Below are 15,815 nucleotides of genomic sequence, written 5' to 3' on the forward strand. Positions count from 1 at the left end.
GCCTCTCTACCAACCCAAGGCCATTGGCGAAGCTGGTTGGTGGACTCTTCATGGAGTGCTCTCAGCCCGCTAACAGGCTGGCCCCCATGATGAACTGTGCCCTGGCGGCCCCTAGTTGGCACCAAGATGGCCAGCCACTCCATTCCCCAAGGCCAGCAGAGAGCTTTCTGTTGGGGTGCATGTGCCTGTGGGGAGCCCGGCCAATGGGGGAGGGGGCAGGCGGGCGCAAAGGGGATGAGGCCTACTCTCAGATATCTAAGCCCCTGTCACGCTGCCCAGGGGCCAGCGGGTGGAGGAAGGCAGAAGCCTCTGTGGAATGGAGCAGAGGACAGGGCCAGCGGTGGAACCCGAGGAAGGGGTCTGGGCCACACTGCCTCCCCCACGTCCCGTGTGAGCCCCCAGGGCCTTGGGCCGCAACCTCAGGTGCCCACCAGGCGCTGCATGGGAGCTTGGCCGGCATCAGGGCCTCCAGTATTCCCTCCGCTTCCAGAAACCCTCCCCCAGGCTCTTCCACTGCTCCTCCTGTGGGCTCTGAGCTGTGCCCTCTCTGGCCACCCCTCGCTGTCCTGCCTGTCGGAGAGCCCAGCTCACGGACATCCAGACCCACGGCACTGTGGTGAGGATGCACAGCCCATCAGAGGAGGGGCAGAAAGGGAGGGTAGTGTCTGGGGCGGGGGGGACCCCCTGCCTCCTGTCCCTGCTGCTCCTCTGGGCTGGGTCCCTTTCTAGGCCCTGGTCACTCATTGCTGCTGACCCTCTGGGGGATGAGGGCGGGAGGCAAACTACAGGGCGCTGGTGGTGTGGGGAAGGGGAGGGCAGGGGCCACTGCTGCTCCCTGGTGAGAGGGGCCACGGGGATTGATGGCTCTTTCCAACTGGGGGACTGACTGAGCTGGCCCGGGTCCTTGGAGCTGCCAAGCCTCAAACACACATTTATGGGGCTCCTGCCAGTGTCTGGCTGACCCCCACAGTTGGAGGCCTCTTCCAGGAAGGAGAAGGAGGGGGCGGGAGGGCCCCTTGAATGAGCCTGAAGCCTAGACCCCCAGGGGTGGCAGGTGACGACAGGCTTGGCTCTGGCTTCAGGGCAGCCCTGCCCCCGCCCTGTCTTCCTGCCATGGGGGACCCAGGGTGACAGGCAGCAGTTCTCAGGGGTGTCCCTGCCGCAGCACACTTATCTGAGCACCTCAATTTTCCGTCCCTCTACGATCGTCCCATTCAGCTTCTCCCGGGCTCGGTCAGCATCTGAGCTAGTTTCAAAAGTTACAAACCCAAAACCCTGTGAGCGGAGAAGGACAGACACGGAGAGAAAGACATAGGATGAGAAAAAGGACAAAAAAGGAGGCATGGGGGTCGGGGGCGGGGCACAGGGCAGTGGGGGTGGGGGGAGAGAGAGAGAGAGAGAGAGAGGGAGAGAGAGGGGTTGAGTCAGCTGAGTTAAAGGAGAGACTCAGTCTGTCCTGGTGCCACTGGCAGGATGCCCAGGAGGGGTATGGGCCCCAGGCGGGGGCAGTCGCTGGCCTTGCTTGAGCCTGGCCTGAGCTGACCACCTGGCACCTGCGAGGGGACAGGCCAAAGCTACAAAAGAGACGCCAAACCGGCCAGGGGCCAGGACTGTCGCTCTCACTCCACCCGGGGTGCCGAGGCTGGGCTCCAAGACCTCCAGGGGCAGCCCCACACACCTTCACCCCAGGAGCCCGGGAGGGGGATGTCTTCCCCTCCTGGAGTGGGGAGCAGGCTTGTCTCTGCTGGACACCCTCCCACCTTCCCACCCTGCGGCCCCTTCCCCAGGCCTCCGGGCCAACTCCGAGGCAGGCCAGTGGCTCCCCCAGGAGCAGCTCGGGGTGGGGACCCGGGCCAAGGGGCGGGGCTCCGGGTGCAGACAGAGAGGTCCTGGCAGCTCAGAGAGAAGGCAGCCTCGCAGCAGCAGCAACAACACAGACAGGGGTGGGTGGGGGCAGGCGGAGGAGCGGGGAATACAAGCACCCGTGTCGCTCAGGGGTCCTCGGGCTCGAAGCTCTCCAGGAAGGAAACGCACATTTCACACGTTAGCCTGGCGGGACCTACAGCCGGCGCTGTAATGGTGGCGGCCTCTGGGCGGCACCCACCTTGGAGCCCCGCTCGTTAAAAATGATCTCCACGTCTAAAATTTTTCCGAATTGCTGCAGAGATAGAGAGGGGGGTGGGAGACAGGGGAGGGTGGGTTAAGACTGCCGCCCGCAGGCCTGCGCCCCAGGAGACCCTCACCCGCTGCCCGTGTCTGGTCTTAAGCCCAGGGGTCCCCTTCTGCCTCCTGTGGGGAGCAGGAGGAGGGGCTCTGAGTGCAGCTTGGCGGGGACAGGGACACCCCTCCCCACCTTCTCGTGGAGAGATCTTTTCCTGCCAGCATGCTGGCCCCATCTACAAGCCAGGAGGAGGCTGGGGACCAGAGGGGTGCAGCATCACCAGTGTCCCTCTCCCCTCCCTCCTGGGACTCTGCCACAAGTTACTGATAGCCAGCCCTAATTCACACTAAAGGGTAAAGGACTATGGACAGGCAAGGAGCAGGAGGGACCCTGTACTGCCTGCTGTCTGTCCTGTTGGGCAGGGCTGGGGGGATGCGGAGCAGCAGTGACCCCAGGCCCCTCTGTGGGGCAGGACATACCGGCCAGCTGGGCCCAGATGCTCTGCTGCCCCGTTCCTGCCCCATCCCTGGCCAGAACCCCCAAGGGGCAGCCCTGTCTCTCTCACTGGCACAGGAGACCATGAACCTGTGATCCAGGTCCCTGGAAATGCCCGTGAGGTCCCGAGGGGCCTGTCCTGAGGCCTCCGGTGTGCACAGTTGATGGGTTTCCCCTTCACCCCACAACATGGAGAGGTGGGCGTCAGAACGGGCAGAGAGATGACTGGAGCCAGACAGCGATGCGATCCCAGCTCTGCCCAAGGCCACAGCGGGGAGGACAGTGCCTGCCCTGGTGGAGGGCTGGTGAGCTGATGGGCATCATGTAGGGACCAAGTGTGCTGCTGGGTGTGAGGCCAGGAGGCTGGGCCGGCCACCAGGTGCCCTCTGAGGGGTACAGGGGTCTCTGGAGCCCTTGTCAGAAGGTTGGGACTACAGAGTCATAACCTCAGCCCTGAGGGGACCCAACAAAGCCCTGAGGACAGGTGGCACCAGATAACAGGCAGATCTCTGGCCAGGGGTCGGTGGCCACAGCAGGTCCCTCTTCCCTGAGCTTCTGTCCTTTCCCCTCCCTCCCACCCCCAGGCTCAGGTCAGAGTGGGCTGGACCCAGGAGACATCAGGAGGCAGGAAACCTAGGGGGAGCCACCCTGGCTCCTGGGCTGTTGCTGGTGTGGGGTGGGAGCCGGGTCGGAGGGCTGCACACACTCACCCCGAACATTTGCCGTAGGTCGGGGTCCCTGAACCGGAAGGGGATGTTGGAGACGTGTAGCCGCTTGGGCTGCTGCTTCTCTGTGGGGTCGGAGGGGTGGAGCGGCTGGCTGTCCGTCTGTGCCGCCTCGTCTGTCTGCTGTGGGGAGAGGACCACGCTGGGAGAGGCCCCCTCAGCTCCCATCCCATACGGAGGGAGCGTCTAAAGATCAGATCCTCCCCACCCCCCTGGACTCCCCCACCCAGGGCAGAGATCTGAGAGGGAGTCTGGGCAGACACTCGCAGGAGATCCAGCAGAGGAGCGCCTCAACCTCCGAGGGCCCCCCCAGGCCCCGCCCCGGCCGTGCCCTTGACACCACGCGGGGCAAGCCTCCTGGCCCAGGGTCCTCCGCTCCCGCAGCTCAGCCCTGTCCACAGAGCTCTGACCTCAACGGTCCCTCAGCTCCATTGAGTATTATGGTCTCAAGGACACGGGTCTGCTCTTTCCCCCGACAGAGCCTGAGCTCCAGGGGCACGGGGACCATTCCATCTTTCAACCCTGATGAGAAAGTGGGGAGGTTTCAGAACCTGCCCTGGGCACATGGTGGTTGCCCCGGGGGCTGCCCCTTCTTCTAGCCCACTGCTGCTGCTCACACCGTCAGGGGCTGCACGCTCTTAAGGCCCGGGTGGCCAAGTCCAGTCCTTTATAGCTGGTCCTCATTTTGGACCCAAACATTGGTCAACAGAGGGGCTCCGAAAGACTTGGGTCTCAGGAGACAGAGCTGACACAAGGCAAGGCCCCCCAGCTCCGCGTGAGGACAAGGCCATGCTGAGCCCCGGGACAGTGCAGTATGGTGGGCAGCGTGGAGGCTCCCTGGGGAGACTTCTCCAGGGACGGGCACCAACTCACTCCCAGGCTGGCCTTCGGCCTAGTTCTGTCCCTGGTGCCAAAGGCATGCAGCAGGCGCCCCATCGGCACTGGCTGGGTGAGTGAGTGGCTGACTGACCATGGTGCCTGGTTCTCTCACCATGACCTGGAAGCCGGTGTTCACGGCAAACAGCAGAACCATGGACCATAGCCCTGGGACTTATTCTCCGGGCTCAGCCCACGGGCGAGGAAAGTCGGAGTGTCAGTGTCCGGGAGCGGCCCTCAGCCGGTAACAGATATGGGGGGTGGACAGATGCCCAGCTCCCTCCCGGGGTCTCCTCTGGGGGCTCCACTCTGCCCCGTCCCCCGGTGGGGATAACCAGCTGAGAACGCACCTTTTGCTGCTTCCTTCTCTTTCCTGTCTCAACTCCCCACCCCCTCCTGGAGCTTTCTTGGGATCACTTCCCTAACACACTGCTTGGACTTGAATCCTTGTCTTGGGTTCTGCTTCTGGGACGGGACCCCAGCTGAAGGCATGAGGGGACCCTGGGTCCAGTAAAGCCACAGGAGCCTTTCTGAAATGCCTGGAGAGTGCAGAGGCAGGAAGGGCCCCTGAGGCCCACGCTGGAATTGGTACGAGTGGGGAGCCATGCCTCCAATGTGGCCCAAGGAGCAGAGGCAGCTGGTGGGCAGTGGGAGGGAGGCTGGAGTGCAGAGACAGGCTGGGAGGACAGCTGAGGGGAGAGACGCTGGAGAGCTCTCCCCATGGGGCTCCAGGAGCTGTCGGTTCACCTGAGCCACTTTCTGGTGGGTGTCTGTCACCAGCAACCGAAGGAGCACTGATCAGAATGACAAGCCTCCCAGAGTGAAGACGGGCCAGCAGGCCAGGCCACAGTGCCAGAGGCCTCAACCGAGGGGCTGAGCCTTGCCCAAGGCCACGCCTGTCCCTGGACTCCTGAGTGGCTGCCCTCGATGGCCATCCTGGTCATCCTTTCTGGAAGGACAGGGCTATTCCCCACTCTCCTGCGCTCAGCCAGGAGGCCTCTGACCAGGCTTCAGAGAAGCAGGTGCCATAGGTGACAGGAGGGGATGTCACCAGCTCCCAGGGTGGTGAGGGAGGCCGAGGACAGAACTCTGCGTTCCTGCGTCGAGAAGGGAGCACCTGGCACAAGATCCCATGCGTGGGTTTGAAGCGACCGTCCTCTCGTTCGCCTGGGGATACGTGTGACCTTCGTCTCAGCAGGCTGGCCATCCTCCGCGTGGCGAGCCCAGTTCTGAGGGTGCATGTTCTCTGAGCCCTCCTGTTGGGCCGTGAGAGTGACGTGTGCCCAAGTGTGGGCTGTAGGTAATCCAACACCCGTGTCTTGGGATTCAACAACAAGTGCCTCCCCCAGCAGCCTCTACAGGAGCCAGGCCTTCAACAGGGAGGCCTGCGTGGTAGGAGCAGCTGGCAGGGTGGGAGTGGGGCGGCCGGTCTCCACAGTCCGGGTCTGGCCTGCACCAGGCCCTCACTCAGGGACATGCTCCTCCCATTAAGCCAGGGACCTGGAGATGCCTAACAGCCCAGCCCCTCCCCACTTCTCCTGTCCTCCGCCCTCAGTCCCACGCTTCCCCGCAGGAGGCAAGCCTGTGCCAGCCCTCCGGAGAGCTCGTCTGGGCCACTGAGTCAAAGCAGAACCGTGTCAGCGGATTCTTGCAGAGTGCCGAGCCCCACCCTCTGGCTACAACAAGGCATGGCTCCTTCTGTGCAGTGGTCAGAGGGGGCCCAGTGCCCCCTGCCTCATCCCCCACAAGTGCATCCCCTCTACCTGTACCCTCAGCTGCTCCTGGGTACAGGAGATGAATAGAGGCACCTGTATTTGGGAATCCAGCCAGGAGAGGGGCATGCAATGCTGGCTTCAGACCAGCAGAGGGCAGCAGTCAGCCAGCACCGTGGGAACAGCCCAGTTCACACCCAGAGGGCTCCAAGACCCCTACGGGGGGACCGTGGGAGGCTGAGCCCACTATGTGTCTCCAAGATCCAGTGTCCCCACTGTGGACACCTCCCCAAAAGCCCTTAAGGGGACCAGTGATGGGGTCGTGTGGAATGAGCCTCGAGTGCGGCCAGGACACCAATCAGAGGCCCCTCACCCCATTCCCCTGGCCCCTAGCGCAGCTGCGGACAGAGGCAGATAAATGGGCTCAATGACTGTAAAGCTGTAAGATGTGCTGAGAAGCCAGGAGTGTAAGAGCACACTGGCAGCCTGGGGGGATGGAGGCCTTCCCACCATTTATCACGGCAGACCAGGCCGTCCGCCCACACCGCCTTTCCGGGGGGCTTCCTTTTCTTTCTTTCTTTCTTTTCTTTTTTAAAGCAATCTTTGCTTTCAATTCCCAAATGCAGGAAAAAACAAAACAACAGCAGCCCTCCCCTCCCCCAACCCCGCCCCGGCTGGTCTCAGTGGCTTTGCTTCTGCATTTTTCCCCATCTGTGTCACCTCCACTGACATGGGATGCCTTCCCCATTTCCAGGCGGGGAGCCGACCCCTGGTGGGCTAGGAGCAGGGTACAGAGGCCGCCTAGTGCATCTCGCACCCTCCCACCCTCAGAGCAGACTGCAGACCCCTTTGCCTGGGTCACACGAAGCCCAGCACAGGGAGAGGCCAGTGGGTCCAGTGTGGCCTTGGGCAGCAGGTAAGGACCCGGTAGCCCTGTGGCTAGGATGGAGCCAAGGCTTGCTGATGTGGCACTAGATGAAGTGGCTCTTGGACAGCCCCTTGCTCTGCAATCCCATCACCCCTCTTCCCAGCTCCAGCAGAGAGCTCCTGGGCACCCTGCAACGATCATCAGCTGCTTGGCCGACACAGCTTGACCCTGGTGGGTGGCGAGTCTGCCTTGGAGGAGGCATTTTCTGCGTATGGCCCTGAGTCATCCATTCAGGACGTCTTCTTCAGAATCTGGGGGTACTGGGCAGCCCCCTCCTCGGCTAGAGCTGTGTGTCCACTTTGGACTCTGTTTGAATGATACAGTATTCTTGGAGCTCAATGCCGATCACTGGACTCGTCGGATTGGCACTGACTGGCAGTGTGTCTGGCTGCGCACAGCTGGGTCTCACCCTGGGGTCGTTTGGGGGGTGGATGCGTCTCCTCATCCACCTTTCCACCCCACACTCCAACACGGTCCACCTCTTTCCTTTTCCTTAAGCCCCGAGAGCCAAGAGTGAAGGGGACCAAAGCCTGCGGCTCCTGGTGGGGTTTCAGCAGCCGGAGCGCCTGCTAGTGGCGGGGAGAGAGGGCCGCAGGGCAGGGCCTGTGAGCTCTGTCGCGCAAAGAGCAGATGGGTGGGGAGGACACCTGCGGGGACCCACATGACCTTGAATGAATGAGTGCTCTCGTAGGTGGTCCCCAACTGTACCCCTGGGGGCCCTGCGGAGTATCGAGGGGGGCCCTGATCAATCAGCAGTCCCAGCCACACTCTGCGCCCTGTGCTGCCTTTTGTCAAAAGAACACAGACAACACCGTGATGACATATGGATCCACACAGGAGAGAGGGCAGGGCTGGACAGAGCCGGGAGCCCGGACCACCGGCTGCCCCATGTCTCCCCATCCTAGGCTGCCTGGGGAAGCCCAGAGGGGCTCAGGTGAGCTGAAGGAGCCCTCACATAAGGAGGGGACAGGGGACAGCTGGGTGGTGTTGAGCCTTTAGCTGGAAGCGCCAGGCAGCTTATCTGGGAAGAAGGTGGCTCCTGGGGTCTTAGGGTGGGACGGGGCATTGGGCACTCGCTCCAGCTCCTCCCCAGGTGGGAAGCCTCTGCGTGAATTAATACTTCAGGGTCAGAGCGTCCCGCCTTCCAGTGGCGCCCCGAGGTCTTCGCTGGGCAGCTCGGGTGTCTTCACGGTCTTCTGCTAATCCGGTAACTTCCACCTGCAGTGCTCATTCGGCCCCGGGGCATGGAGAACAACTGCCCTCCTCTGTGCCCCTGGACGGAAGACTGCAGACCCCGAAGAGACCTGGGCCGAAGGAAGAAAGGTCCACTGTCCCGTTCACCAGGCTGTGGGCTCTACAGCCCAGGCGCTTTCCTGGGGAGGCGCTCAGCCCAAGCAGCGAGCATCTCACCTCTCTGAGTCGCACTCTTCCTCTCTGGGACTCCGGGGTCCTCTCCAGGACCTGTGGACTCTCACTGGCACGGAGGCTACCGGCTGCCTCCGACTCTCACGTCCTTGATTGCTGGGAACTGATGGTTCAGTGCCCAGTATACAGGAGGCTCCCAGCAAGTGTCAGCCGAAGGAAGGAGGATGGGAACCCTATCCCGGGTGGGCTGTGTTGGGGGTCAAGGAGGCCTCCGGGCTCACTGGTATCAGCCATAGCAGGTATCAGCTATGGGCGCCCGCCATGGCATCTGTGGGTCTGATCACTTGTCTCTGTGATGGCTTCCAGAGCGAATCCCCGTGGCTCATGAGGGCGGCATGAGCGGTTGGGACAGATGCACCCTGTCTGCCATGGTCCCTCAGAAAGAGAGGGGTCTGCCGGCTGTGACCAGCTCGCGGCGAACTCGCTCTGGCTCCTGTACCACCTCTCTCTCTTCCAAGCCCACGCAGATCATGGGTGTGAGGAATCAGCAATAGGGTTTGGCTCCCAGTTCTAGAAACTGGGGGCCTCGCCTCTTCCATCTGTAGGAACCCTGGGGGTGTCTTGGGAGGGGACCAGGGACCCCGGGGAATGGAAAAGTCTGGCGGCTTCAGAGCACACCCAGGCTGGGCAGCACAGTGAGCAGGGGTAGGGCACTGGCTGGGCCCCAGAAGAGGGTCTGGTCCAGCCCAGGGGGCAGCCTGGGTGGGCTCTCCCCAGAGAGCTTGGATGCTGCTGCCCACACGGGCAGGGCGGGTAATATTTGGATCCATGCAGCATCTTGGGAGCCAGGCTGGATGGAGTAGAGGGGGGAGGCAGGCTGAGGGAGCACAATGGGGGAGCACCCATCAGGAGGCCGCCGGATGGGGCCGTTCCTGGGCAGTGCAGGGTGTGCTGGTGTCCTGCTCAGCCCCTCAGCCAGTGCTGGATGGAGCCCGCAGGGACGGCTGGATGAATCCAGAGCAGCAGTGGTGGGGCACATGGAGAAGGCAGGGGAGAGAGCTAAGGAAAGGGATGGAGCAGGCTGGGGTCCCGGGGCCTGGGCAGCAGCCAGGTCTCCGGGATGGGGCTAGTGCCATGGGACACCCACGGCAGGCGGGCCACTCCTTGCCATGCTCCTTTGCTATCAGGAATGTCTGAGAAGTGCAGGGCTCAGCGCTTTCTCCTTGAGCTGCATTACAACCACATAATTGAAGCTATCTGATTGGAGGGCAGCCAAGCAGGTAGATTACAAGCGATTAGAGATGATAGGAACGCCTGGAACCCGAGACAGCTCGGAGGGGCCTGGGCCTCTTCTTGCGCTCCAGCCTTCCCGGCTTGCCCCCACGACACTGGGTAAGCCCAGGCCCTGGCCTCTGCCATTTCTCTCGCTTCCCATGAACAGGTCACTGGCAACCGAGGACATGCTCTATCTCCCAGAGGAGGTGAGTTTGCCTGAAGTTGTGGCTCAGGGAAGCTGGAGGCGGTGGGCTTGGCTGCAGGTAAGGTCACAGCCCCACCCCGCTGTGCCCGGCTGAGCAGGTGCCACCAGAAAGATCCCTGGTGTCAGATGATGAAGAGCTCCAAGGCTGGGAGCTCCTTTCCTGGGGGTGGGGACCCCCACTATGGGACCTGCCTCTCCTTAGGCAGAAGCCACCCCCTCTTTGCCTCACTGTGCCTCTGAGCCAGCCCTCTGGGCAGGCACTCCCCCGCGAAGCTCCAGGGTCACGGGGCCCCTTACCGGCACTGTCTGGGCCCCAGCAATGGGCTGTGTGCTGGCCTCCGTGCCCGGCTGCTCGGGGTGGGTCTGTGCTGGTGTGTACAGGGTCATGCCATGTTCCGGGGGGACCGGGGTCTGGCCCGAGTAGTCCTGCGTGGGGTGCGGTGGGGGCGGGGCGTACTCGGCGGGGATGCCATTCTGTGGCGGAGGGGGGTACTGGGCGGGGGGGTAGGGCTGGGCCATCGCTTCGGGCGGAGCCGTGGCGTCCTGACTGCCCTGTGGAGGGAGAGAGAGGGAGGTTAGACCCTTGCCCGGCCCGGACACTGGCCCCTGCCCAGAGCCCAGGGCCGGTGCTGTCCCAGCTGAGTGTGAGTTTCCAGACACCCATCCTCCGGATGCTGTTCTCTCAGCAGCATTTGTCAGGCCCCCAGGTGGGGGTCCCCCAGCATGGGGCCCCGGCTCAGAGATGCAGAAGGTACCCGCCATGCTGGCAGGGTTCTGGAGCACCCAGGGTTTGAGGCCACTTACACACACTTGTCAGACCTGAGTACATTAAAGAATTTTTGTTCAATCCATCTAACTTAAAAAAATTGTGTTTTATTTTGAGATAACCGTAGACTCATATGCAGTGTTAATCCAGTGTGCCATCGACCCAGCGTCCTCCAACAGTGACATCTTGTGAAACCATCGCCACCAGAGACTGACACGAATCAGTCAAGATACAGAACATTCCGGCAGCACCAGAATCCCTCTTATCGCCCTTTACAGCCGTACCCGCCTCCCTCCCACCTCGTGAAGGTTGTGAGGCTCGGTTTTCTCGTCGTCGGAGCGGGTGTAGGCGATGCATTCACCGCCTGTGGGGAGGGGATCAGAGCGGACCACGCAGAACACGGGGCCTGGGACACCACGGCCCCACAGAGGCCGCTGTGGTGAGATGCCGTCTACCGCGCATGGAAAGTTCCGGCCTGTCTTGAGGATCCCTGAGAAGATCTCCCGTAGATCCCTTCCCGCCCTCTAGAAGGCCTGCTGTCCTCAGGGGGAAAGTGCTCCCTGGATGCTACGAAGCTGACCCCAGCCGCCCCGGGGGTTTGGAGAAGCCCTGACCCTTGGCAGGCCCAGCCAAGCTCCGGGCAGTGGTTCTCCAAATGGGGGGCCCGGACCTGCAACATCCAGATCATGTGGGAGATCATCATCGATGCGGTTCTTGGCCCCACCCCAGACCTCCTCCCCCAGTCTGGGTGCTCGCGAGAACCACCGCGGGAGAGCACAGAAGGCAGCCCTGGTGCAAAGTCCCTCAGCCCCAGAGAAGGGCCTGGGGACCCTCATGGAGCCAGAGGAGAGGTGGGACAGGGCGGTTCTGGCTTTTCCCACTCCCTGTGCCCCACTGTCGACACATGCTGGGGGTGCTTGGGGCAGCCCTCTGAGTTGGTGCAGCACTCTCTGTGGCCTTCTGAGAGTGTCCCTAGGGGAGAGAGTGCTCCACTGGAAGGACAGGTGCCATCTCTCACCTGAGTGGCTGACTGGCGTGCACAGACCCTTGCACAGATGTGGCTGGTCTGCTCGTGACTGCTTTCCTGACACCCTCGGGAGGGAGGAACCCTACACACTCCCCCATCACGCCAACCTCGGCCTGTTCGGATGTCTGTCTCCTTGTCCATCTCCCCCTCGAGACGGGTGCTCCTTCCAGAGAGCATGCCGGGTCTTGTTCTGTGCCATATCCTTCATATGGTTACCGCTTATCCGCCCAACAACTGTTTATTGGACATCTGGGGGGTGCCAGGCCCAGGGTTATGGCGTAGAGCGGGACCGGGGGCCCTGTCCTTGTGGCGTCTGCATCCAGCAGGAGAGGAAATTCACACCACTGCCCTGATGTGGAACCAATTGCTAGAGTGGGAGGTGCCCTGAAGGGCCTGGCCACACGAGGGCGACAGTGAATGGGCCAAAGACCCCGGCTGGGTATTCTGCTTTCAGGCCAGGGCCCTGTCCAGCGCGGACCGTCTGCCTGCCCACCTCCCTTTTAGTGGGAGGCCTGAGGCCCCCAACTCTCTGTCGGGGGCCCAGCCGCACCCTGCCCCTAAGCCCCCCTGTCCCAGCCTCTGCTGTCTCAGTGCCACCCCGACTCCTGGGGTGACCCCTGACACCGCTGAACAGTGGCCTAATGAGCAGAACTCCTGTCCTCCTCCTCCTGGTTGGCAAAGCCACCTGGTCCCAACTTCTCTCTGCAGAGACTATGAAACCGGGGCAGTGTTCACACTCCTGATGACAGGAGGGAAACGTGTGCACGTGCGTGCACGCACACACACAAATGCATGCCTCTCATTTGCGCCTCACTGCCCTGAAGCAGCCACAAAGCCCCACTACCCACTGTTAGCAAATATGTGGGCAACATGCCCCAGCTCCCAGCTGAGAGGGAGAAGGGTAGGTTCAAGGCGGGGGAGGAGAGGCCGGGGGAGTGGGAGCTGCAGGGGGATGGCCAGGACAGGGAGGCAGGGAGGGAGGGGGCCAGGGCAAGGGCCGAGGGGAGCGGAGGGAGCTGGGGGTCGGGGAGGAAGAGTGTGGAAGTGTGGAAAGGCGAGGGTGGGGGAGGGACAGGGCAGCGCTGTCAGCAGCCCGGCCTCAGGAGATCAATTAACTGATTAATATTTGATTAGAACCTTCAGTAACTTACATCTTCCCAGCACCCTCCCCCCGTTCCCCGCCTCCTCCAAGGCCTCAAGAAAGGGGGGCTCCTCTCCCATCTGCATCCTTCTCACTCCACCCCCAACTCTCCCCAGTGCCCTCTTCCCTGGGTCCCATTCCTGCTGAGTGACAGCTGCCAAGCACTCCCACTGCAGTTCCCCAGCTGGAGCCCAGACCCAGATGGTCAGGGGAACCTACACACAAAGGTAGGGGCACCGGGCAGTGTGTTTGGGGCACTGAGTGCCAGGGTCTAAGGGGTCCGGTGTGGGCAGGAGGCAGCTGTGAGACGGGGCACCCAGGGACATTTGTGACATCATGATAAGGTCAGCACATCTGAGCACACAGTGCTCTCCGCTTTGCAGACAAAAACTCATTTAATCCCCCTCCTACCCACAAGGTGGACACTAGCACTTGCCCCATTTCACAGCTAATAAAACTGAGGTACAGGGACTAAGTGACTTGTCAGGCTAGTATGGGAGGAACCAGGACAGCACAGAGGTGGCCTGGCTCCCAAACCTACCCTCTGCTCCTCGTGCAGGCCCTTCATGGGAGGGTCCTGGCAGGGAGGTGATGGAGTCTAGACCTTGGACTGCACGGCGGGGGGGGGGTCCCTCTTAGCCACCAGGTGGCCCTGGGTGACTGTTCATCCTCTTCGAATAGGTTTCCCCATCTGCAAGTGGTCATCGGGTGCCCCGGACAGAGGAAGCATAGAATAAAAGCTAGCTAGCATGGCTTGGTGGGTCCTGAGTGATTCTCCACACCCCTGGCCCTGTGTCTCCTCCAAGCCCTTGGTGGAGGTGGCTGTGGTCCCGAGAGTGGCTCTCACCATGGCTGCACATCCCATGCCTGGGCCCCACTCCAGGGCAACTGAGTCAATTCACAACTAAACTTTCCCATGAGCTTCTGATGTGCAGCCTGGGCTGAGAGCCCCCAGCCAGGCTTGGATGGAGAAGCAGAGGGTACCAGGTCCACCCTGAGGGGGCGTGTAAGTGCCCGGCACACCGAGGGCTGCACAACCAGTATCTGTCACATTCCTTTTCTTCCTTCTTCCCCAGTCTACTGGGACCAGAGGCAATGAGGGGCTGGGTTTTGCAGTGTGAGTTGAGCAGAGTCCCCCCGCCAGGCTGGGGGCTCATCTCAGACGGCCTTGTTTTAGAGAAGCTTGTGAACGTCTGGTTTCCCAGAGGACTCTGAATTCCCAGGAAGTGGAAGCCACTCACTTCCCCTCCATCCCCATATTCTTGCTCTCAGCATAGCACTCTGCTGCACTCAGAAGTCTCAGTGTGCATGAGATGGGTGGGTGGGTGGATGGATGGATGAAAGGATGGATGAATGGAAGGATGGCAGATGAAGAGATGGATGGACAGACCAATGGACAAATGGGCAGATGAATGGATGGATGGTTAGGTGGATGGATGGGAGGATGGACAGACGAAAAGATGGATGGATGGGTGGGAAGATGGAAAGATGGATGGAAAGACAGATGGGTGGGAGGATGGATGGATGAATGAATGGATGAAAGGATGGATGAGTGGAAGGATGGTGGTTGAAGAGATGGATGACAAACCAATGGACAGATGGGTGGATGAATGGATGGATGGATAGCAGATGGATGGGTAGATAGATGGATGGAAAGATCGATAGGTGGGTAGGTGAATGGATGGATGGAAAGATGGATGGATGGAAAGATGGATGGGTGGACAGGTGAATGGATGAGTAGATGGATAGATGAGTTAAAGCTAAAAGACCACGGTCAAGTCTTTATACTCCCTCCCTCTACAAACTTGTCCCTCTCTCCTGTCATCACATTCGCCTGACAAAACAGGTAAAATCCAGCTCTGCCTACTCCACTCAATGGTCTATACCGCTAGAGAAAACCACAAAATCAGAGTGATTCATGTAAGATCACTGACCACAGACTGAAGCAAGCCTGGCACTGCCACTCAGCTCTCATGCTCTGGATGACCATATCAGTTTTTCTCTTCAACCCTCCAAACATTCTCCATTATCCTCACTTTTGGTGATAACCTTGCTTGTTGTTTTCTGTAGAAAATAGAAGAGAACGTCCATGCTCACCTGTTCGCCCACCTGCCCCATATCCTATACTCGGCCTTTTCTCCTGTCCTTGGGGATGAAGGTCCATGCTCCCATCTATGAGCAATCTGTGCATGTGGGCATACAGCCCTTCCCCCACACATGTGCTCACAGCTCTGGCAGTTCTCTGCAGTCTCTCCCATGGTAGGAAAGGAAAAATCTCCTTGACTCCACAGTTCCTTCAGCCTACACACCCATACACCATTCCCTATGGAGCAAAGTGTTGTGAATGAGTTGCCCAGACCTGTGGCCCCCAATTCCTTTATTCCCACTCTCTCTAAGCCCACTCCAAACTGGTGTTCCCTGGCATCATTCCCTGGAACTCCCTTTGTCAAGGTTTCCATCTCTGCCATGTTGAAAACCCAATAGTTGGTTTCCAGTCCTCATCTGACCCGATCCCTCAGCAGCACTGAACATGCGGACCGCTCCTCTCTCCAGAAACACTTTCCCCTCTTGATTCTGTCACACCACTCTCTGTTGGTTCTCCTACTTTATTGGAAGCTTCTACGTCTGTGCGTTACCGTTTCCTTCACATTCCCTCTACCTCTAGATGTTGAAGCGCCCCCACGCTCAGTCCTTGGACCCTTCTCTTCTCTGGCTACACTCACTACCTGAAGGTTCCTAGTCTCAAAATTTAAAATACCGTCATGTGGTGACCGCTCCCAAGTTACACCTCCATCCTGGACTTCTCCCCAGAATTCCAACTGCCCCCAGCGGTCTGTACTTGGACGCCTTTGACACACCCAAGCTCAACATACCCCTAACGGGACTCCTGCTTCCTTCCCATTGTCTGCATCAAACCTGCCTCTCTTGAGGTCTTCCCCATCTCAGGACACACCACCCGCCACGTCCAGTGCTCAGCTCTAAACCTGGGGTCCCCCTTGGTGCCTCTCTTTCTGTCCACCACAAATAATCAAGCAGGAAACTCTGTTGGCTCCATCTTCAACTAGAAGATGTACCCAGAATCCACTGCCTCTCCCACTCACTGCTCCCCCAGGTCCAGCCTCCGTGGCATCCACCTGGT

At 60.6% G+C, this 15,815-nt stretch overlaps 1 protein-coding gene across 16 annotated transcripts in view; it reads right to left on the bottom strand.

Annotated features, from left to right (window-relative positions):
• RBFOX3 (RNA binding fox-1 homolog 3) overlaps positions 1-15,815 on the bottom strand; it is a 445,764-nt gene that overhangs the window by 12,399 nt on the left and 417,550 nt on the right. For 13 of the 16 annotated variants that reach the window (XM_070483753.1, XM_070483751.1, XM_070483754.1 and 10 more), the window contains 4 exons: positions 10,040-10,294; positions 3,367-3,504; positions 2,105-2,158; positions 1,183-1,275 (listed from right to left, as the gene is read on the bottom strand). In XM_070483753.1, the coding sequence (XP_070339854.1) occupies positions 1,183-1,275; positions 2,105-2,158; positions 3,367-3,504; positions 10,040-10,261 (507 nt within the window). In that variant the 5' untranslated portion in view covers positions 10,262-10,294. The remainder of the gene's footprint in view (positions 1-1,182; positions 1,276-2,104; positions 2,159-3,366; positions 3,505-10,039; positions 10,295-15,815) is intronic. The other 3 variants (XM_070483756.1, XM_044745250.2, XM_044745242.2) reach the window with 1 other exon arrangement.

Source organism: Equus asinus, chromosome 13, assembly GCF_041296235.1.
Source record: "Equus asinus isolate D_3611 breed Donkey chromosome 13, EquAss-T2T_v2, whole genome shotgun sequence".
Taxonomy (NCBI): Eukaryota; Metazoa; Chordata; class Mammalia; order Perissodactyla; family Equidae; genus Equus; species Equus asinus.